This window comes from Ciona robusta, chromosome 2, assembly GCF_009617815.1.
Source record: "Ciona robusta chromosome 2, ASM961781v2".
Taxonomy (NCBI): domain Eukaryota; kingdom Metazoa; phylum Chordata; class Ascidiacea; order Phlebobranchia; family Cionidae; genus Ciona; species Ciona robusta.
Window position 1 is genome coordinate 3,734,367 of NC_143236.1, and position 23,514 is coordinate 3,757,880.

General features: G+C 38.0%; 1 protein-coding gene across 1 annotated transcript in view; it reads left to right on the top strand.

Annotated features, from left to right (window-relative positions):
• LOC149740254 (protocadherin-16-like) overlaps positions 1-23,514 on the top strand; it is a 40,754-nt gene that overhangs the window by 2,495 nt on the left and 14,745 nt on the right. Inside the window, exons 6-26 of the mRNA XM_089872683.1 lie at positions 87-219; positions 1,086-1,284; positions 12,797-12,973; positions 13,201-13,441; positions 13,715-13,954; positions 14,631-14,761; positions 15,165-15,368; positions 16,859-16,956; positions 17,111-17,260; positions 17,635-17,794; positions 18,231-18,489; positions 19,016-19,210; positions 19,578-19,723; positions 19,795-19,866; positions 20,306-20,406; positions 20,692-20,863; positions 21,123-21,263; positions 21,495-21,668; positions 22,031-22,304; positions 22,855-22,958; positions 23,312-23,447. Of these exons, the coding sequence (XP_089728809.1) occupies positions 87-219; positions 1,086-1,284; positions 12,797-12,973; positions 13,201-13,441; positions 13,715-13,954; positions 14,631-14,761; positions 15,165-15,368; positions 16,859-16,956; positions 17,111-17,260; positions 17,635-17,794; positions 18,231-18,489; positions 19,016-19,210; positions 19,578-19,723; positions 19,795-19,866; positions 20,306-20,406; positions 20,692-20,863; positions 21,123-21,263; positions 21,495-21,668; positions 22,031-22,304; positions 22,855-22,958; positions 23,312-23,447 (3,507 nt within the window). The remainder of the gene's footprint in view (positions 1-86; positions 220-1,085; positions 1,285-12,796; positions 12,974-13,200; positions 13,442-13,714; positions 13,955-14,630; positions 14,762-15,164; positions 15,369-16,858; positions 16,957-17,110; positions 17,261-17,634; positions 17,795-18,230; positions 18,490-19,015; positions 19,211-19,577; positions 19,724-19,794; positions 19,867-20,305; positions 20,407-20,691; positions 20,864-21,122; positions 21,264-21,494; positions 21,669-22,030; positions 22,305-22,854; positions 22,959-23,311; positions 23,448-23,514) is intronic.

A 23,514-nucleotide genomic window follows, 5' to 3' on the forward strand; every position in this document is an offset into this window, starting at 1 on the left:
TTTGTACAAATAGTACAAGGTTGGGGCTTCGCTCAACTTTTTTACCAGTATTATACTACCCGATTTCTAATCCTCTATATTCCCAGGCACTTTCGTTACACAAGTGTCAACCACGGACGCCGACATAGGCGTGAACGCGGAAGTGACGTACCGCTTGGATGATTCACCACAAAGTGCTTGGTTAGATATTAATCCCGACTCAGGGCTGATCACAACATCGTAAGTGGATTTCGTTTTATTCCGCCATGATTCGATTTCAAATTTAATTTCAGTGTCGTCCCGTTTTTGTTTGAAGTGTTTATTGAACGGAGATTGATAACGAATAGCTCAGTCTACCTTTATATAGCTTAGCGGTTTTGCAATTTTCCGCTGTGCATATACTGTATGTCATATTTCAACATGAATCGTTTTTTTGTTTTAATTGAATATAAATCGTTATAAGTCATTCGAATTTTACTAAATTTGTTCGAACGCGAACTGTCCTAAAATATATTATATATATATATTAAAGTTATTATAATGGCAGTTTATTGCGCGCCTTATCATTATTGTTCCCATGCACCCACACTTACGCCGCACGACCCGAAGCCTTTGCTACATTCAAAGTCAAAACCCCGAGACGGGAAAGCGCGAGCGAGTAAATATCAAACAAATACCTCGATCGGAACCAGCGCGCTAGCATTAATTAGTTCCGGGCCTTTGTCCTCGCTCGCTTATCCGCCGCCCACGATCGCTCTTGTGCGTCGGGGAAATTGACACTGCCTAAGTCCGCTTGAAAGGACGGCTTTGTCGCATTTCGAGTCATCGAAATAGAAAGTTGTAATTTCGAGTTACCCGCGAACACCACCATTGACGCATGCCCTGTAATTGCTGTTGTTGGGAAATTATTTCGTTTTGTTAACTATTCAATCGTGTTAGCACCACACCTGTGATTATGTATAAGCAGGAATAATTAAATATCCTAATCCTAAGCTCAAAATTCAAACCCAATACAAATTTGTCCTGTACATAAATGAGATTTTAAAATTCCCGCCAAAATACGGCTATAATTTCACTACGAAATCTAATCACATTATGTTTCGCAGGCGAAGCTTGGACAGTGTCAGTGGATCTAGCTTTACAGTGTTGGTTTGGGCAACGGATAAAGGAACCCCCGCTTTGTCCTCCAACACAACCCTCATGCTTCGAATCAGCGACGCAGTGGATAGCCCGCCAAGATTCGACGTTTCTTCTTACACAGCATCAATATCGGAAGCCTTTGATGTCGGACGCTGCTTTTTAAAGGTAGTTTCTAGATCCTTTGTTAGTAACTGACCCGCTGGTAAAGCAAGATATTGTTAAATTAAGATATAGTTAACCCATATAGCTCAATTACTGCAACAATTTACACCGTGTAGGCCTACCGTCTGCTAAGGGTGTGTAGCATTACGTTTATATTTTGATACCTTGGCGAAGGTAGCACTTCAATATCACGTCATAGCTTCGTTTTAAGCCAATACACCTGTGTAGTCGGTCATGTTATCATCATACTATAGTTATTTCTTCATCCATACATTATATACCAAACTACGCTGATTCATGTGGGCGCACGAGCTTATATGTTATTTGGCTTGGGCGAACCTAGGTTCACCTTAAACCTTTTCCTCTGTAAACCCCGCTTATTTAATGGTTCGGTGTTTTTTTCTCGATTTCTACATTTTACCACTTTTTAAACGAAGCATGCAAAGCAAACCCTTGGCGGTGTATTTTGCACGTTTTTAGCTACTGATAGAAAGTATTCACATATAAGCATCCTATATACCAGCCGCGATATACTCCAGGCGTTATAGTAAAGACGTTAGCGAGATAAACTAAAGAAACCACCTGTATATATTAATATAAGCAACGAAAAGTTCGCCTAAATTAGAAAAGCGTCGTTTCGTTATTGAAATGTTAAAATTGTTTTAGGTTAAGAAAACGGATTTTAAATTGAATCCTAAGGTCGTTTTTATTGCAAATAGCGTGTCAATGTTAAAGTTATGACAAGCGCAGGTGTGCTGCTCTCAATAAGCACTTGTACTGTGTGGTCGCATATGGCGTTGAACTCACTATAGACGCTATTGCTCGTTTGAACGTCATGGATAAATCGAAATAACTCTGTCGCGTATGATGTGTATACTTGGCCTTTATGTAAGTTCAGATACAAAATTTACATGTATTACAGTTTTTCGCGTTTTCATAGCCGTATATCCTCACTTTCAAACTAGTTTAAGTTGGCCTTTTTGAAATGGCTTAAGTCAACCATTTGATTAATAGATTATTCAGTGAAACAAATATTCTAAAGGTATCTCTCTCGCCGCTCTCAGTATTCGCGTATCCACGTTGTTTGAGTGACTGTACATAATAGCGGGGACAGTTTCATGACAGACGGTCGTCTCTTATTTCACCGCTACCCCCAAACAAAGCAAAATGTCTCAAGCTTTAAATACGCAGTTGTTTTTGGCCGACTGTTCCCTGAACCGACCCCACGTTCATTGCGATCTGACGAGCCGTCAAAGGGTTTCCAATTAAACCAAGACGTCGCCTGTTTCGTCGGAGCGCCCATTTTAATTCAGCGACCGCATGATTTATAGCCGGGTAATTCGTGTTAGTTTAAAGCGGGCTGCGCTGTTTGCACAGAACCACAACGAGGCTTTGGCAAATAGTTGAACACACAAGACACCGGCCGCTCACGATTCGTCACCATGTATAACCCTTTGTCCATGGAACCTGTTATTGGACCGAATAGAATGTTTTTTATTCTTTTTAGAACCGATGTCCCGTTATTCAGATCTAAATCACCAACGAAAGTATTTATAGATGCCGTGTACCCTCGTGATCATGTTTAATTTTAGTTTTGATTTAAAACATCTATATCATTTATCCTGAAGCAAGCTTTTTTCATGTATAGCGCATTTAAAATTGTTCATACTGTTTAATGTGGCGGTGGCCACTGTGGTAAAAAATTTCACATTTTAACCAAGGTTTAACCTTTCTCAATACGCCACACAATAGACAACGTTGTAGATTGTGGTTCCTATACCCCATAACTCGCCCTTTCCCGTGGGTTTGAAATATGAGTTTCATCTAATACATGCGGTGCCACAGGTGCAACCACCGACGCCCCCACCCAACTAACCCCTTGTAGTTGTAACCTTGAGGGATTATCCTAACCGTGAGAGCACTGTTGCTTAACTCTCGCTTTGGTAAATAATTTAAGCCATTTCGCTTGAACGGCTTTGAAATATAAAATGTTTTTTTTTATGTTCCACAAAGCTTCACCAAGCAAAGGGTGTAAAATTTTTTCCGCGTTTTTTTTATCTCACAGTGGGGTATATCAGCCATTTTTGCCCAACATTTAACCCGTCGGTTCCTGGTATCTTTCTCCGTGTGTGGCTGCTGGCGCTTCCAAAAATCCCAAAACATTCGCTTGGGGATTGGGTTTGAAAAGCATGTCTCAAACTGGATTACATTGTTTAGGGATTAACACGTCACTAATCGACGTGCATTGTAAACAAACTGGGGCGATTCGATTCTCCGCGTCAGCCCGACTCGATCAATACAGTGTATTTAAAACGCGTAACAGAAACTGAAGGTTACTATAAGGAATTGACTGAATTGTGACGATTTTTTTTAATTCCGGCAAGCTGCTTGGCTTTTAAAGCTGTAATCTCAATGTACACGGTATATAAACTGTTTAGGAATATTTTAAACTCTCGTGCCTTAATGTTCGTTGAAAGTGGATGAATTGGAATGTGTGGTATATACTTCCCCACGTATGAAGATTGTAAGATTTACTGCAACACATTCCCCAACACCCAGTGTTGCTTTTCACGCTGTCTTAATTCAGAGTCGAAGTCGACTCCCCTGCTCGCTGTTTTCAGTTGCACTTGACCCAGCATGACCCTCTTTGTTCTTCCTTGACGTGTATCACGTATATACACATACATCCAGCGCTGTACACTTGCGAACCTACGCGTGTTTAAGTCGTAGAAATCTCTACGCTGAGAATTGCCAGCGTCTATACGAACTCCAGCGGCGACGGATCGGATTTCGCATCTCGGAAACTCATATTTTCGGTTTCCCATGTTCATTTACAGTTACGACTTTACTTTCTGCGGGTCACGGCGAAATCCGTCCACGACGGCAGCACAACATAGAAATTGACGCCATCTTGTCACGCGATGCAGATCTCGTGTGACAATTTTGTTTTACAAGTTGTTTATGTTGTAATTGTCAGTTTTGGAGCTACGTTTGCAGCAGTCGCCACTTTCATATCAACAACTCCTCTGATGTGTTTATCAATCGCTGTTCTGTAAATAAACGTCCGCGATTGCTCTGTATACGAATGTCAATCTCTTTTCTTAAGAGGTTGGCCAACCGTTGCGGTTGTAGCGGCGCGCCGGTCGATTCCGTCCCTGTGGATTTCGGTCAGGACCTTGTCTATTGGGCCGAATACGCGACCCCAATCAGAGAAACGCCATGCTACTGTTCCATTAATCCTGTGATCAATTGCGCGAAGCCGTTCCGATCCCGCGCGATTAATGAAGTGAATGGCATTCGATTGAGAACTTTTTAAATGCTTCGATCAATAGCAGGGTTCGCCGTTATATATTGCCTCTCAGTATCCAGGGGTGACTTCATCGACTTTAAAGTGACAAAGCTACGATCGATGGGCGATGGCGATTTGATAAGTTAATTTCCTTTTCTCGATTCAATTTGATTATTTCTCTGGAACGCTGACAACAATTTTTATTCTTAAATCATCCACGTTAGAAAATTTGCAATTAAGATTTATCTATACAAGTAGGAGCAGTTATATACACCCAAGATTATAGCAGAGCAATTAGTCTTTCACAGAGTTTAATCTTTAAACTGCATCACAAGCAAGCTTGCCAAACATAATCGTTTAAATTTCCCGCCCACTTCTGCCTTATATATTCAACTAAATATCAGCATATAACACACAATGGTTAGATACGGACCGTGCAACATACGGTTTTACGTAAGTCTGATGTGATTATTTAAAATTATTTACCACACTAAGTAAAGTTAAAATACTTGGAACTGGAACTGTATTTGTTTTAAATTACTCCGTTTTCGTTCAGTGTATTTAATTCGGTAAACGACAAATAAAAATAAACGCGGTATGCTAACTAAAATCCTAAAAGGTTGCCGTGAAACATTTTAATGAAATAAAAGCTCAGGATTTATATCCATCACATGTAACCTGTTGGTCAAATATAAACTATATTGAATAATTTGGACACACATAGGATGCGATACCACATCTGTTTGGTGAGTTTTTAAGTTTCAAAAAAAAAATTCTTGGTGTTAGTTACACATCACGTGAGATATGGTGACCAAAGTAGGATTTGAGGTCTGTACCCTTTATTCAATGGAACGCACACTTTTGTTATTTACTGTACCTCACTCATGAGGCATCCGCAGTTGTTAGATTTTTCAGTTTACTTAACCTCGCTGCTATACACACCTCTCTCGGTATTTTTGCGCGACGGTCAAATACACAGTGGCGTATCGTTGCCATTACATCACAACAATAAACCACTCATAAGTAAAAGATGTTTTCATAGCTCCTTCTATTATTCGACAGCCCTTCCACTTATAGAGCACGGAATTAATGTAACAGCCGAAAATCGTTCGATGCCAGACACGCGTTTTCCATTTCGCCCGCTTCTAAATCGGAGGTGTGTGTACTTTTGTAGTGAGTGGTTTCGGATCGGAACTCTCGTATTTCAAAGCACTTGATCGTAAGCATGTCCAGTTCCGTGTCGTTTTTCGCGGCACACAAAGCCGCGGGATTAGGCAGTGAAAACTTCCACGGAATTCCACTTACGAGCTTTTATCCATCATTCTAATAATGCGGATTCCTTTTTGCCTTTGATCTCACGATATGTTGACGAATTTGTTTGAGAGAATCGATTCGACCTTATGCTGACGCGACCCAAATCTCATTCCCGTCGTTTTATGTCATTTTGTCAATGGCGATTTTCTAAAGCGACGGTAATCGTTGCCCTGATCGCTTCAAGGGCGATTTGAATTGCATCTGTGTTACGGTGTACGTTACGAATTACCAGTGACCCGTTTGTGCCGCAAAATTGCCGCCCGCACAAATTCAAAGACACCAAGACCATAATGACGATGTAAAGTTGGAGACCTTTTACGTTGGTGCAAATTACTGGCAACAACCGCCTATTCCCGTGTAGTGTAAATTGCTGGATATCTCGTATCATCTTTCATCTGGTGGTTTCTTACCTTTCGCCGTTTTGTCAGTCTACCATTATGTCACGGTCACTTTCAACGACTTGCGCGAGACAATCATAAAACAAGCGGCGATTTCTCGTACTGGGTAGCATGTCGCCTGAAATTGCGGCTTAAAATAGCAAATAGTTTGATTGTGATGTATAACCTGTTAAGTTGCGAAGATGTTTCTCTTAAAATTGTTCATGTTTTGTTTAGATAAATCACAGTCTCCCACATGTAACGATTTGCAGCCTACATTTTTGCTGCTACTTGAGATAAACGACCTTTCGGTTTTTCTCGCACCGAGTCATTCCTGCACCTATGAAATTATAAGGTCATGGTTTCTCCGTCAAAGTTCTCTATGGGGAGTTGTGGCTTTACATGTGGTTAATGTTTATACCTTGGCCTGGAGCGTGGGCATCCCGGCCAATGTACGCAAATAGCTCGTAAATGCGATTCCTAATTCGACGCAATTGCTTGGCGCCGTGCGTTAATCCGAAACACGGAATTTCACTTTGCTTCGACATTTACGTCGCCCGTGAATTCTATCTAGCTCGCTGACGTCATACACACAATGATCTTCAAGTACCCGATGGCGGGATGACGTATTATGAAAAGTACACGACTCGATATTGTAACAGAGGGATTAGACATCTGTTTATGTGCGTTTCCATCCAATTGGAGAACCGGCGACGGCTAAAACCATTCTCAAACACTCAGCCGCGGTCGTTCCAGGCCCTCGGTCGCCACAAATTAGCAACATAGTAACAAGTCGTTTCACACGGACGTTTCGTGACTTCGCGTGCAAACCGAAACATTTTGCTTTTCCGTGGCCGCAACTTCACCCGTCTAAACCAACTAAAATACCATTTTAATCACGCGTGATCGGACATCCCTTTATAATTACCGACACAAGTTCCACTTAGCGTCGAACTGTTGACCGTGTAATACAGAACCCATGCAGCGACTCGCCCGCACTTTCCACAAAAACTTTTCAGGGATTTCGAATTGTTAATATTTCTTTGAATCTACGCCTACAGTGTTTTTGCTCTTTTCCATCACCGGCCTCCCCGAAAAAAAAATGATTTTTATTGTTTCGGTCAACGGCCCTCAAGTGCCGCTCGCGTTATGACTAAGTTACGATAGGCTGCCTTTGAACAAACACCCTTCTTACTGCTAAAGACCGATCTCCAGCGCTCAGTTTAAAAAGCCCATACCGCGGTAGCTCATAACCGTCTCCGCTGGGCCTTTACTTGCGCTCGAAAACAATTCCCACTCACGGGGGTCCTACACTGCGATTGGAGAGTCCTCGAAAAAGCATTTTCCGCCCAAGCGTCACACAACACTGACTCTAGGCGAGCCTGCTTTACATTTTATTGGCCCTGCCAGTTATTTTTATTTAAATCTCACATTATCGGTACGTCTTCTTTAAAAAAGACAAAAAATAACGCAAGGTTAAAGCTTGGTTAGAGGTATACATTGTTTCCCAAGCTCTCCCGTAAAAGTTATGATATATGAATTCCCCAATAACATGTACAACGTTCCCAAGAAACAAAAAACAGCTTTATGCTAAATGTACAATGTTTTCCTTCGCCACAAAACTTCTTCTGGTTCAATGAATTGCGTCTCAACCCTGTTAAACAAATGTGTACACACTTGTGTCGATATATTGACCATTTACATAGCAACGTGGTTCTTCCACAAAGAACTTAACATACATGGCTGACATTTAATTAGCGGCGCACCCCACCAATTGAAAGGGAACCTTTTATAAAATGTAATCCGATTGGGAAAAACGAATCAATTGCCAAACAACGATTCATAACACGTTGAATCGTCGCGTTACCACTCGTTAAACAATTGCTCCCATAGCTCAATAGGATCAAACAACGTTTTGGAAAAGAATTTAACTCAGCTATTGATCTACGGCAGCTTCCGTTGTCTTCGTACTCGCCGTGTAATTTAAGCCAGGATTTTGTATTGGAAATATCCACGGCCGCATACTTTCGCTACCTCGTTTCACTTTTACTGTTTCGCCAACACCGTCGTTCACTGACTCGCCACGGTTGGTATTTATAGTGATACATGAATCACATTTGCGTTGTGTTTTGCCCAACTTTAAAATCAACGTCCAGAAACTGTGTTGGCCTAATGCGCAATCGAGTTTCAGCAACAGTTTATTGTGCGCATAACTAACGTTCACGGCACAGTAGTGTAATTTTTCATTTGTCTATTTTACTAGACAGAGTATTCGACTACCATTTATAGTAGGTTATTACCGTTCCGTAACCACTAAAAGCGGCTTAAACTGTAACATTATGCTCGAGGTTAATCTTAACCGTCTTACCGGAAAATGACTTGGCGAAAACGACAAGCTGAATTTTGTGAACATTTTTTGGTCCGCCGGTGTGGCTTGCGAAATATATGGAGCAATATACAATTTCCAAAGCAGTCATTATTGTTCTAATGTGAAAATATAATACTGTGGGGTGATATGGGATACCGTTACAACCTAAAAAAAACATGGTTTCTTTCTGTAGGAGGTGTTTAGAAATTAAAAATGCTCTTTTAGAGTGGCGGAGCTACAGTTCTACAATTCTGTAATTATTGCCCGATTAATTTTCCAAGTGGTGTAAGAAAAGGGAATAAAAGCATGTTCCATCTTGCCCCACAATCTAAACCCGATCGAAGAGCATTTAATTCAATTTCTTTCTAAAACTTAAAACAAAAACGCGGTTTATATAAAAGAATCATCAAAGACGGAAATATACACACCCCAGAAATCCGTCAACGAATTATAATCCAAAAAAGAGATTCGGGTATTTGTACACGACCATGACAGCGTGCATGTGTCGTTTAAAATACTTTAATTTGTTTATATGTTCCACGTCTCGAATCCGACAACAAAGAAATTAGACTTACAAAGAAATTAGACTTACAAAGAAATTAGAAGGCGTTCTTTTAATTACATAATTAGTCACCCGAAGTTATACCAAGATATTGCGCAGAGCTCACGATGCTTCTTATTCAGTTTAAACTTTGGTTCGAGCCGTCTATTTCTATACACTGGTCTTTATTTGCTTATTATTTTCAGTAAAAGTTTTTTTCCAAATTATTTTTGGCGATATAGAATGCTGTGTTTTTGCATTGGTAGTATAAGCCCGATCCTATTTTAAAATGACTGCTATGTAGTTCTATATACCATTGTATTGATGAAATAGTGGTGCAATTTTAATTTACTGTGATTGACGTGTAATTCCGTGCCTTGCCCACTAGTTATATCAACCATCAATCAACACAGGACGCATTTTAATTGAAATATCTCAACAACAAATGCTCTATATGCCCCCTTCCTGCCGATTCGGCGCAAATTTGTCGTTAAAAGACGTTTCCGCTCAGTTTGTCAAATTTAGTGACGGCCCTTCACCTTAAACGCAGCATACGACATTTCAGTTTTATAACAAAACTAAATTCATTAATTTAAAAACAAACTGACCAAAATTACATCGTGAATACCAATGCTAATTTTTTGTGGGGAATAAACGATTTACCATATTCATTGTTTCTCACATTACGTTATGCGCCTTTAAAATGGGCAGCGGCAAACGCAACTATGTCTGTTACAGCTTCATCGCTGTACCGAGACTTCCAGCGCAAAATCCAAGCGCTGTTCCCACCGTTCACCACTAATCGGATCATAAAACCCGCTCGCCTTTAAGTTACCGATCACCATCTGTTTAAGGATAGCGAAGAACTAGACAGTAGCCAAATTTATGTTCCTTTAGTTAATCGACATTATCCTCTTTAGCATTTCCCAGCGTAACCCAGTGTGCGGGATAGCGCATATTGTTGTTGCGTCATCGATATATGTGTTTTTTGCATGTACGGAAATTGTTATATGGTAGACTGTGGGAGACGGGACACCTTATCTGCACATAATATCCAAACATCTAGATCGTGTTTTTAACAATTAACAACGGTCTATAGAAGTCGTAAGGATACGGTTTTATAATGCTTTGAATGTTCTTTGCTGTTTACTATCAAAGGGAAAAATAGAACGAAAGGTGTACCACTTTCCCCACCCTAATATGTTTTACAATTTATCAAAAAGTTTTGCCCCTGGGTGTTTCGGTTGGTCAATCTTTCATTCAAGGCTTCGAAATCGTGAGGAATAACGAAGTTATGGATTGCATCGACCGATTTCTATTTATTTGCAGGTCGTATTGCGATCGTGCCGCTCCACCGACCATAAGTCGGCATCAGCAATCGATCAGCGCGCCGTATCGACCGCGCTTTAATGCGTTTGATAAACTTTTCGATTCCATCTAATAGCAGGCGCGGCGTAATTAGCCGGCTTGCGAGGGGGGTATGAAAAATGCATACGGCTGAACCACCGACGTCGAAATCAACTCCCAATTCGTCATTTGATTAACTTTCCTTAGCGATTCAAACACATGAGTTCCCAAGCCAGCTTTGTAGTTACGTTTGGATTTAAACTGCAATCCAGTGACACTGCCAAATACCGCAATTTAACTAGGTCAGAATTTCAATCGCTTTGTTTATTGTGTTGGACCGAACGTGCAAGTTAAAATTAATTTGCAAAGTGCGATATTGCTCATGATATGAACTGCTGTTTCTTTTATTATATTTACATGCGCAGCATTTTTATATACGTTTTTAAATTCAAAAAATGGAATGTTCTGCGATGTAATTTAAAACAGCAATACGTTATCTAACATGTAAATTAAAACTTATAATCACTTATTTTAAATTAACGTATTCCCTAAACCCATAAATAGTAGGGGGAAGACAGGACACCTTTAGCACACAATATCCAAATATCCTGATCGTGTTTTAAACAATGAACAACGGTCTATGGGAGTCCTGAGGATACAGTTTTATAACTCTTTGAATGTTCTTTGTTTACTACCAAATGGGACAAAAAATAGAATGAAAAGCTGTCTCATCTTCCCCAAACCATTATATATATTTTTTACAAAACCGCCTGTTACAAAAATCGCCATTTCGTTTTGTATTGGCGTAGGCCGAAGTATCCGCAAATGGAACTTAATTGCTCACTCTCTCACGCTTGTGGCTGTCGTATCAAAATTATCAATTTCCTTCGTTTATTACCAACCCCGGGTGCTGACTGGTCGTGTGAAGTGAAAATGTCTGTCCTCTGGCGGTTAAAACAAGGGTCGTTTTAAAAGCGGAAATTACTGTTTAGTTATCCAGCATGTTTTTTGGTACGGTCGTTGGCAAACGTAGTTAGGCTTTCGTGTTTTTGGCAACCAAGTTTCACAATCGAATATATGGAAACTCCTAACAACTTTTACAAGAATACAGTAGCACACAATTAAATAAAAATAAAAGAGTTTAAAATGTTGTCTTTTAAAATTGACCTATCTTTTTTATAAACTTGAGTACGATTGCATTCGGTACGTATACATTAAATTTAAATTTCCCCAATTTTGTCGTAAAATAAGTTTAAAGTCACAATATTTTCCTTTTTTATATACTATACGTGCTTGTCGCTTGGGTTACACTCCTCCGTGTTATGTTATGCAACATCCCAGCCTGCATAATATTTCCCCATGTTTTGGCCACCTTGCAAAAGCGGCTTCGTGGCCGCATCTCGTCGCCTACTTTGCGCTAATTGAATTTTCACAACAAATCAACGAAACTTTAGTCAAAAACGTCGCCGGGCGAAGCGGAGACCACAGTCGTTAACTTACCTCCCAGTTAATTATGTGGCAGTTCGAACGCCAAAGTAAAAAAAAACGTTCTATTTAATATCACAGCATTTCCAAAGCAAGCCGCGCCGCAATGTTGTTTAAATGATTTAATATTACGTTATTTTTAATTTAAATAAACATTCACGATATATAAGGGAAAACTCCGTACTACGCTTTTTTTGCTCATGAGAACAAATAATTTTAAACAGTATTTAAACAAAATAAACATTAGATCTGTAAAATGTTTTACTGTTGTACATAGAACAGTCTTCAGTTGTTTTGGTGTAATAATTAAAATATTTCGACGTGAGGTGCGTGCTTAATTAAAATATATACCTTATATAATGTATATGCCTTAGTTAAGCGCAATGGCTCCGATAGAAGCCATTTTAGTGTATGAAAGGTGAACAGTATCCAAGTAAAAATATTTTGGTGCCATTTTGTTTTCAGCCATGCACTTTTAATTGTAAAAGATTACGTTTTAGCATTATTTTATCTCTGATAACTAGATATACTACTAGTGTACACTGTGTACTACCGTATACACACATATTGCGTGGCCATCGCTATGTACCTTTGTGGGCGACTTATAGCTTTTAAAACATGTTATTGACTACTGTTATAGAAGCAGTGAGCGTAAACTATCTCTCTAAAAATCATGTTTATTACCGCCGTACTACTTATAACACGCTGTATAAATACGAACTTTGAATAAAAAGTGTTTAATTTATCATATAACGTGTTTTCTTCTTTTTTAAATATTTTTTTCACGTATATAGGTTCAAGCCACAGACCCGGATTCCACACAGATCGCTTATTCCTTCGTGATTGGTTCATCACAAGCCCCGCCCACAAACTTTTACGTGAACGTCACGACCGGTGACGTATGCGTGACGTCATCGCTTAATAGAGAGGTCACGTCGAGTTACGACTTGGAGATTCAAGCCACTGACCAGGTGGGAGAACGGTTTAAATACGTTATGGTCCAATTTTTATACTGTTTTATTAGATTATTTCACATTAGTTGGTTTTGCATCTAAATTGTTATGGATTAATTTAAAAGCGCACACTTTTTGACACGAATTGTGGATCGCATTCTCCGTTAGAGATTAATTACTTGCTACTTGCTTCACTTTAAGTTTAACCTTTATTTGCATAACTCATATGAAAATGTGTTTTTAAGGGTGGAAACTGGGACAGAGCTCGTGTTTACGTCACCATTGATGACGTCAACGATAACAAGCCGGTTTTTAGTCCCGTTTCCTACGTTATCAACGTAGACAGAAACGACGACGTTGGCACGCCGGTGACGCAGCTCAGCGCTACTGACGATGATGACGTCACAGGGAACGGTTACGGCCGAGTGAGTTTTGTAGTGACGTCAGGAAATGACGATCTCCTGTTCGATGTCGATGCAAATACAGGTGTGTGAGATTAAAACAAGTTATTTTAGGGGGAGGCAGTCGGACCGTTTCACTTGTCTTCAACATGCATGCAAAAATGCATCTCATTCATGGACCCTTATTGTACACAATCAAAGAAATTTAGTTATACAATTACCCTGAAATAAATGGCTTAAAATCCTAATTCTGATGTTTTTTTTCTTGTTTTTTTTCATTGTGTTGTTACCTGTTTTTTTTTCTAGTTTTTACAATACGCGAAGTCCAATTGTTTAAGCTTATAATCCCTTCCCACAGGACATGTATCTGTAGCCAAACCACTCACTGGAAGAGAGGTTGGTTCAATCTACGAGATCCAAGTTACTGCAGTTGATGGGGGAGGATTATACTCGGATGTTGATGCGTCCGTTGTGATCAGCATTGTGGATGGAAGTGGAACTGGAGGCGCAGTCTTTACTCAGTCACGCTACCTCTTCAGAGCATCGGAAGATGCAGATATAAGTGACGTACTTGGCCGAGTGTCAGCTGCCGCTGAAGGTCGGTTGTTTTGAATAATTGAATAAATGAATTTAACTTCTTCATCTTCGTGGCGGGTAAACGATAGTCATTATAACGTCGGTGTTATGTATATAAGTCCTCGTGCCCGCTTAATTACCAGGTTTTAAACTTTGTGGGTACTTATATTTTGTGAAGTTTTTGGCTGATGATTTAGACAAATCATAACTTGGTGTTTTGCTTAAGGACACACATGATGCTCGCAACGGTAGCAGCACCAAGCATCGAACCCAGAAACTTTGGACTAGCGGCATGTTTGACTTTAAAATAAACTCGTATGTTTAAAATGATGAAGCAACCCGCCATATTTTTCCTTCGAGAAACGTTCACAGTGGCGCCGCTTTTCAAAAGCATCTAATAGTACACATCAAAGCTTCGTTTTAAAGCTATACGTTTTAATTATCGACCCGTCTATTCTCTCCCTTTCAAGTCGCGCAAGAAAGCCAATTGACATTCACCTTCGCTCGTTGTTGTCTACGTTATAGTTACTGCTGGACTTGAATTTGAAATTACTACAAGTTTAGATTTCCCGCTTTTGGTACCAGGAATGCTATATTTCTTTGGGAACTAGTTTTCTGGCACACAGCATTTTACATAAATTCAACTTTTCTACTCTTTATAAAAACACTTTAAAACAATTGTTCTTCTTCTATTTTAGATGGCGGTTCTGTGACGTACTTCATACGTCACGATCCACCTCGCAGCAGTTGGTTTGCTGTACGCTCTAATGGTGACGTCATAGTGACGTCACAGATGGACAGAGAAGTCTTTTCAACAGTCTCATTCCAGGTACACAAGGTTGAATGTTCAACTAGATTATTTTAATTGTATTTTTAGTAGTCCTACGGTCATTAGAAAGAGTCATATGTTGTATAATTGTATATAAACTATTTGTTTTAATTATTGTGCATTTATTTTATTGTTCAATAATTTCTCACAGTTTCACCTGGTGTCCTACAACAGAAGCACCTATTTTATATTCTCCCATTACTATTATATGAATCGCAAACGTTTAAAACAACTTTTACAAATTGACCCTTAAATAATGTGTGTTTATTTCATTGAACAATATTTTCTCACAATTTCACCTGTATATACAACAGGAGCATATGATTTAAATTCGCCTATAACCATTCAACCAGTCTCGAAAATTGATATCAAAGTTTAGATATCATTCTTCTTAAACTGCCAGGTCATTGCGTCATCCGGGACACCCCCTATTTTCGGCTTTGCCATGGTAACCGTGGAAATCTCTGACGTCAACGATAACGCCCCACATTTCCTGTCGAGCACGGAAGGCGCTCTTGGTTCTGTTACAATACCTTACACTACATTGGTTGGGGGCAAAGTGCATTCTGTGGTTGCTGTTGACGACGACCAAGGCAGGAACGGCCAGGTAAACACATTTGGTATTATGTATATTTATATATTTTGGGCGAAATACTTTAACTTTTGTGCCTATTTTTTGTGGGGGGGGGGGTTGCTTAAATAGTAGGGTGCGGAAGACGGTACACCTTTAGCACATAATATCCAACTATCCTGATCGTAGTTTAAGCAATTAACAACGGTCTATGGAACTCGCGAGGATGCGGTTTTATAATTCTTTGAATGTTCTTTGTTGACTACCAAATTGGACGAGAAAGTTTTGAAATGTGTCCCATCTTCCCCCACCCTAATAAATACGTTATTTGGAGGAAGAATATTTTGGTAATTACAGTGAGAGAAGTGCATAAATATGGAATAGCCGCTTGTTTTTTTTTTAATTGCTAAGCAAATATGGTGGTTCCAAGAACCGGTCGGAAAACCGGTGTATCTACGAAACATCGACGTTCATAACCTCCATTAATAAACAATGAACACGCGCTTATCTCGGGAGCTGTTTAGATAAATTTTCCCAGGCTATTGCAGATGTCGTTGATTTTCACATTGCGACAATCGACATCAAAGCAACGTAATTCAAATAACCGACACCCTTAAAGATTTATGTAAATCTTAAAAGATCCGGATTTACAGATAAATCTCGGCACATTATCGTACTCCAAATATCGGTGTCTTTGAATTACCGTTCATTTGCTCCAGGTATAGTCTCGGGTTCCGCCTCATGTTACGCGCAATGTTTATTAATTAAGTTTAACAGTAATTCAAAGACGTGTTAAATGCGTATTTTATGTTCATGTTCCATCGTAGTTTATATACTGTTTGTTTGTGTATGTACGTGGCGTTTATTGTTCCTTGTAACGGCTTAATCGTGAAAACACTTACGTTAAACATCGTCGTTATCGAGTAATCGCTTATCGTCGTTACGCGTTATGTTGTAATCTTATTGATTTCCTGATAAAACGACTTTCTCAGTATTGCGGTAATAATTATCATAAAATACACACGCGTCAATCTCGAGGCTTAAATAGATTAAATCGTATTATCATACATATGTTAGGCTAACCTGTGACACAGTTGTTAGCGCGCATGTCGGTAACCCATGGGTAATGAGTTCAAGGCTCGTCGCTGCTACGTTATGGGCGTATAACGACTGTCGTTTTCCGGCCCTCGAGGATAAAGCAAGTTACATCTATTTATTTATCCTCTGCTTAGTAAAAAATGAATAAATGTAAGACGTTATAACATGGGCGTGTTTTATTCACATACTGTTCGAAATTTGTTTTACACAACTTTTATTTTAATATACAGTAGGGTGGGAGAAGATGGGACTTTTTAGCACATACTGTTCAAGTATACTGTTCGTGTTTTGAACAATTAACAACGCTCTTTTATAGTTGCGAGGATACGGTTATATATTTCTGTAACAATTTTTTGTTAACTACCAAATGGGACAATAAAAGAGAGTGAAAACGTGTCCCATCTTACCCCAACCTACCCTATGACCAGGTGAACTACCGACTTCAGTCTGACTTCTTCATGGTTGATGAAAACACGGGAGTCATAACATTATCAAGGGAACTGCCACAGCATACAACAGACTACAGGTATTGACTGTATATTAAAACAAAACGTGTGGACAAAAACTATTGGTTGAACTCTAAAGCAATTTTTTTGAAACCATTTTTTAGTTAAATTTAAGTTTAGCTTTATTTAAAATTGGATAAATATGTTTTCTAATCCCCCTTTTTGCTGATGCAGTTTGAATATTGAAGCATATGATGAAGGGGAACCCCCTCAAGTGACACAAGCAAACTTATTAATTCACACCACAGCTCCTGATGTTAACTGCCCAGTGTTTCCAGCTGCATTTCGATTCAGTGTTGCCGAAAGTACCCCACTTTCAAAGAGGTACAGAAATACTTCTTTTATGATAAAATTCTGCTTCCCCTTTTTTATTCAATATTTGTAGCTCACAATTCGTCTTGTGGGTAGTGCGCATGCACAGAAGTTACGGGTTCAAGGCTCGTAGCTGCTACTGTTCCAAGCGCATGTGATCTTGAGAAAGACACTTCCCAGAAATTACCTCTTCTTAGTGGTCACTGATGGGTTGTCTAAATTGTCAGCCATAAATAAAAACACTTACCTATAAGGTTACATACATGGTAACTCGTAAGCTGACTCAAGGTATATAAAAAAGGACATCCATGTTATAACAAGTGTTGTTAGGCCACACGTGGCTAAAGGAAGTTACATTCATTCATTTAAACATTATTACACTTTAGTTTTAGCAACATACAAGCCACTACCATCAACTCCACAGCTAAGATCGCTTACTTCATCCAATCAAGCTCTTCTTCTTTCATCTTCTCCATCTTTTCCAATGGATCACTCTACTTGAACAAACCACTGGACCATGAAACACAGGACTTCTACATGTTCAAGGTGAAAATACTAAAATATGCATTTGGTTATTCATATCATTTTGCATTGAATTATAAATGAACACTTTTGACCATTATAATTTTTTTTATAAAAACAAAATGGATTTTGTTCTGGTTCTATGTTTAATATTCAGTTTTTAAACATTTTTATTTAAACTAAAACATCATTGTATTTATTTGGTGGTGTGGTACAATGGTTACAGCTCTCGTTAGTAGACCAGATATTTATGGTTCAAGACACAACAATGCTACCATTGTGGGCGTATGTATCAAACACTTTAAGGGTATTGACTTAACGTTGTGGTCCCTCATTGGTTATTGAAATTGTCAGCCATACAGAAAAAAATAACAATCACTCAGAAAGTTACTCAGAAAGTAATTGGTAACTCAATAAAAATGACATTTATATTTACAATTTTTTACAACTGTACATCCAGGTTACTGCCACTGGTTTTCCCTCCATCTCAATTTTTGCTGATTCATGCTATGCGAATGCTGACGTCACAGTTGACGTAACCGACGTGAACGACAACCCACCTATTTTCACCAAACAAACTTACAAGTTCAGTATTGAGGAAAATTTGGCGGGTGGTTCAGAAGTTGGCGTAGTATCAGCAACTGATGTAGATGCCAATGATGATGTGTTTTATACTTTTGCTGTTGATTCAAATAAATTCTCCATAAACCGAGCAACAGGTGATAGTTTTTTAAACTCTGACACTAATGCAGAACATGAATGCGTCAGATCATAAACTGTATAAAAACACTTTAATGTTGTTTATCTAAATAAAAATATCCTCCCCAAGTCCAGCATCCAGGAAAAAATATGTCTGTTCGGCTTAGTGGCGAAGTGGTTAGCGCGCCTGCCTCTAACCAATAGGTAATGGGTTTTAGGCTCGTCGCTGCTACCATTGCCGGCGTATGTGTCTTTGGGCAAGACTTTTAACATGAGTTGCTCCAACCCAGAGGTTAATGGGTGGTACAAACTATCAACCACACATAAAAAATGATAAACTTCAAAAAATATGATCACCACAAAGTAACAACATACATATTAACTCTGAAACTGGCACGAAGTGTATGAAACAGTACACTCGTGTTTTATGACTGTGGTTTTCAGGCCATGCAAAGATAAAGTAAGGTTCATTCATTCATTCTGTTAAAGTTTCTTATGATTATTTTTAAATATGGATGTTCATAAATAACACCATTCCCTACTCAGGTTTGGTTACCACGTTGGTGCCACTTGATCATGATATCATAAAAGAACATTCCCTACTTGTTCAAGCCAGTGATGGGAAACACTTGGCTGAAAGTATGTTGCGCATCACTGTAAATGACATCAATGATAATACGCCACAATTCCTGATGACATCATCAGAACACCTGGCTGTTGTTTCTGTAGATTCTGAAATAGGTAAATAAACTTTGTATGTTACATATGTGTTTACTGTTATTCATTGAAAATTTAACTCAGAGTTGGTATATTACCCCAACTTAGTTATCCTCTAAAGCTTGCTTTTTTTGTTCAATTCTGGTAACTTAAGTTTTGTTAAGTGATTGAACTCTTCAACTGAATGTGTATACATAAGTGCCATTTTTTCAGATATGTTTGTTTTATTACAAGAGTGCTATTTGAAGTTTATTGTGTGGGCAGATGCTTAGTATAAAGTGTGATAAAACAACACAGTAAATTACACTTAGCCCGCTTAAATTGTTTTGCTTTTATGTGAGTTTATGTTAGAATCCTAATCGCAATATTGTAATTTCATTCCTTCATTCAGGTTCATGGGTTGCTAGTTTAAAAGCAGCTGATAAAGACAGTAATTTGAACGGTCAAGTATCCTACACTATGACATCACAAGATAACCAGATGTTTCGTATTGACGGCAACACTGGTAGCATTATGGTCAACACTGCACTTTTGACGGTAAGTTGTGATGTTAATAAAGCATATTTACTTCTACCTGTGATGTCACAATGACCATTATGAATACACAGGGCTTGTACACTGTCCATGTAACTGCACAAGATCAAGGATCTCCCTCACGCCATGAATCAGCGATTTTGCAGGTATAAAACAATCCCTCCTCTATTTGCACCTAATTTCTTTTACTGTTTTGATTTTCATTGTTAAAAAAAACTAATGGGAAAATTTATAGTTAAAAGACAGATTTGATTTAGTTTGATAAACCACATGTACAAAAGGTAATAATAGAATTTGAATATGCTCGCGTGGCCGGCATATATATTGTATGGGCATGGCTGACAATTGTTACTGGCCACTGGATGTAAGCAATGCCGTTAAGTGTCTTGGCTAAAACGCCCTAAACTGTAGTAGCGACAAGCCTTGAACTCTAAGCTATGAGTTAGAGTCATGCATGCTAAGCAACTGTGCCACGCCGGACACAGAAAATGGCACGAAAATAATAAGTTCTAAGAACAACAGGCTAATTTTTGTTTATATTTACTCTTACTGTTAAGCATATTAATTTAAAGTACATTGCCACAGATTCGCGTGAGAACATCGAGTGACAATCCTGCTGAATTCGACCAAAACAAATTTGTATTTTGTCCAATTGAAAGTTCCAACCCGGGGTCTATTCTTGGAACGTAAGTATTAACCACGTATAAGGTACTTCTATAAAAAACTAAGTACTTTCTATTTTGTAATATATTATCACCCCAAAAGTAACATACATGGTAATTTGTAAGCTGGTACAATGTGTATGAACACCCATGATACACCGACTGTTGATTTCTGGACTTGCAAGAATAAAGCAAGTTACATTTATTCATTCCTTTAGTATATTTTTTCTAACAGTCATTTGAGAGTTAAGTCACTTATTAAGAGATGTAATTCTGTTTTGTTTGTAATTTTTTTACATGCAAACCTAGATTTGGTTCAACTGCTTCCAATCAGAGACAGCGTCGGTCAGTCGCCTCATTTCCACAATATGAAATAGTAAGCAGCAACGATGGAAGCGTCTTCTATGTAAATAAAACCACAGGAGAAGTAATGTTGCTGCAGAGGTTAGACTTTGAGGCCAGACCACAATACCTTATTCAGGTATGCTTTTATATTGGTCACTTCTAGTTTTCTTATAGTTAATTTAATGTACTTATAGGTAATAGTCAATTGATTAAAAATGAAATGATCTAATAATAAAACTTTTATAGTTAGACAGTTTTCAATAAACATTTAAAAAAAATTAAAAATATGTTTTTGTTGTTTAATTTTCACTGTATATTATTATTTATTTTTTATATTAAAAATGTAAATTAAAAAAATACATTAAAAATTACTATCTTTATTTCCTAATCCTCAGGTGGAAAAGAAAGAATCCAATGATGTCACGAAGATCCTCTCTGCTCAGATCAACCTCCGTGATGTAAATGATCACACACCTCGATTTGCCTCTGGATCAATGATCTTTGGAGTTGAGGAGAACACAAGGATAGGAAAGGAGGTACAGAATCAACTTAAAAACAATTTTTAGTAAAATTGAAGTTAAAAAAGTTATTTTGGCAATTCGGTAAACTCAACTTGTAAAAGTAAATAAAGTTTTTATTTAATCTTGCATTTGCACTAACAGCATTGTATTCATGTTTATATAAAAAATTGTGCAATGTGCAGTTAAAAATAAAATACACACAAAAATGCACTACCTGTACTTATCTTTAATTCTATTCTCTTCCAGGTGTATAGATTCCATGCCACAGACCATGACTCTGGTATCAATGGTCAACTCACTTTCACACTGGTCAGTCAATCTCCATCATCAGTCTTCAGGATGAACAGAGAGACGGGAGGACTCATCGTGGATGCAGGGATCGATCGAGAGGATGTGGATCAGTACATCCTTGTTGTCAACGTAAGTTAATCGATTTGACAAAAAAATTACATTTTAAACCCGAAATTTCATTTTTAATTAGAGACCTTTCAGTTACTGTTGTACCACTCTTTGAAAAAAAAAAATTTTTTTTTTTACTAGTTTATATTTTTTAAATTATATAACTTTTATTTATTTAAATTTTTTTTATTATACACAAAAGTTACCCATCCTATAACCCCTGTCACTGCCCCACCACGCAAAATAAATAAGTAATATTTATTCAAATATATCTTCAAGGACATAAGACTCTTTTTTGTTTAGCAGACATCGCTCATATTTCTCATTTTTGACCTAATTTCCTTTTTTAACTCATTTTCAACTTAATTCCCATTTTTTTCAAGGTAACCGATGGCTCACTGACTTCTCCACGTTTCTCGAGCGCATCCGCTCACGTGATCGTCCGTGATGTGAACGACAATGCTCCTCGTTTCATCGGTCGTCATGTGACGTTTGTAGCCGAGGACGAACCTGTTGGATTTCCAATCTCTCAGATCTCAGCGGAGGACGCAGATGCAGGGACTAATGGAAGAGTCGTGTATTCTATTGTATCCGTAACATCTGATATAGGAAGATCAATAGAAGAGATGTCTTATTTCCATGTTGATCCAAACACAGGTAAGTTTCAGTTAAAGCTGACACAATGGACACAATTATTAAATGTCAAATGCGCAGTTTAAATCTATGCCTTAAATCCTAGGATTATCATATCCTTCCATAGAAACTTGGGCATTTAAAATAAAATAAGAAAATTCAGATTTTTGATTTTACAATCACTAACTCTTTGTTATATCCCAGATGTTTTAATAATTTTATATTCAATTGATTTCCACCATGTTATATTTGTTCATCATAAAATGATATAAAATATTTCATTCAGGTTTGAATTATTAATCAATGTAACTTATTTATCTTCTTTTTTCCGGGTAAAGTCTGATAATGCAGGTGTTCTACTTTATTCACCTAGTGGCCGCTTTTGAGTTTGTTGAAATACATTGTTATGTTTCATTAGCCTAGTGCCTGCTTACGAGTTACCACATATGTAAGATTTTAGTCTTGAGGCAAAGGCTCTAAACACTAAGCCATAGCACTGAACAATTTCTGGATTTTGCTTTTCCTCTTATTTCTTCGGAAATAAAGAAAAACAAGTTTAATGGTTTAATTTTAGGTGTGTTGACTGTGGCAAAACAACTTGACTACGAAAGAAGCAAAACTCATTTCATCAATGTCTCAGCATCAGATCTTGCCCCACAACCACAAACAACATACCAGGTATATAACATAATTTAAGAATTAAAAATACAAAACGTTTTGATAACCATTTTGTATTCCATTTTTGTGAATGCAATTTATCTAAGGCATAATTTTTTAAAAACTACATTTTTTAAAAATATGTTACTCTGCAACTTAAACAACCTGCATATTTTGGGTAACTGTAACTGTTATAAAGTAAGGTTGGTTTACTTTAAGTCGGTTTAAACTTTATAAATATGTTTTAAGTATTCAAATAATAAAATAATTAAATCTACAGGTTGTTTTTTATTTTAAACATATTGCTTTAGAAATAATAAACCACTTTTGGTGTTACAAACCTTCTACTCATGTAAATGACATTTGTTCACTAGATGTTCACGATTCACGTGACGGATGTAAATGACGTTGCCCCCCATTTTGAGCGCGAAACTTACGAAGCTGAGGTTATTGAAGGTCAAAGTGTCGGTACCATCGTTACCAGGGTTACAGCGCTAGATGAAGACTCAGGTTGGTGGGAACTGCCGATTTATTTGTTGAGGTTTTGTTGTAGCCCTTATTTTTTAGCCAAGTAGCC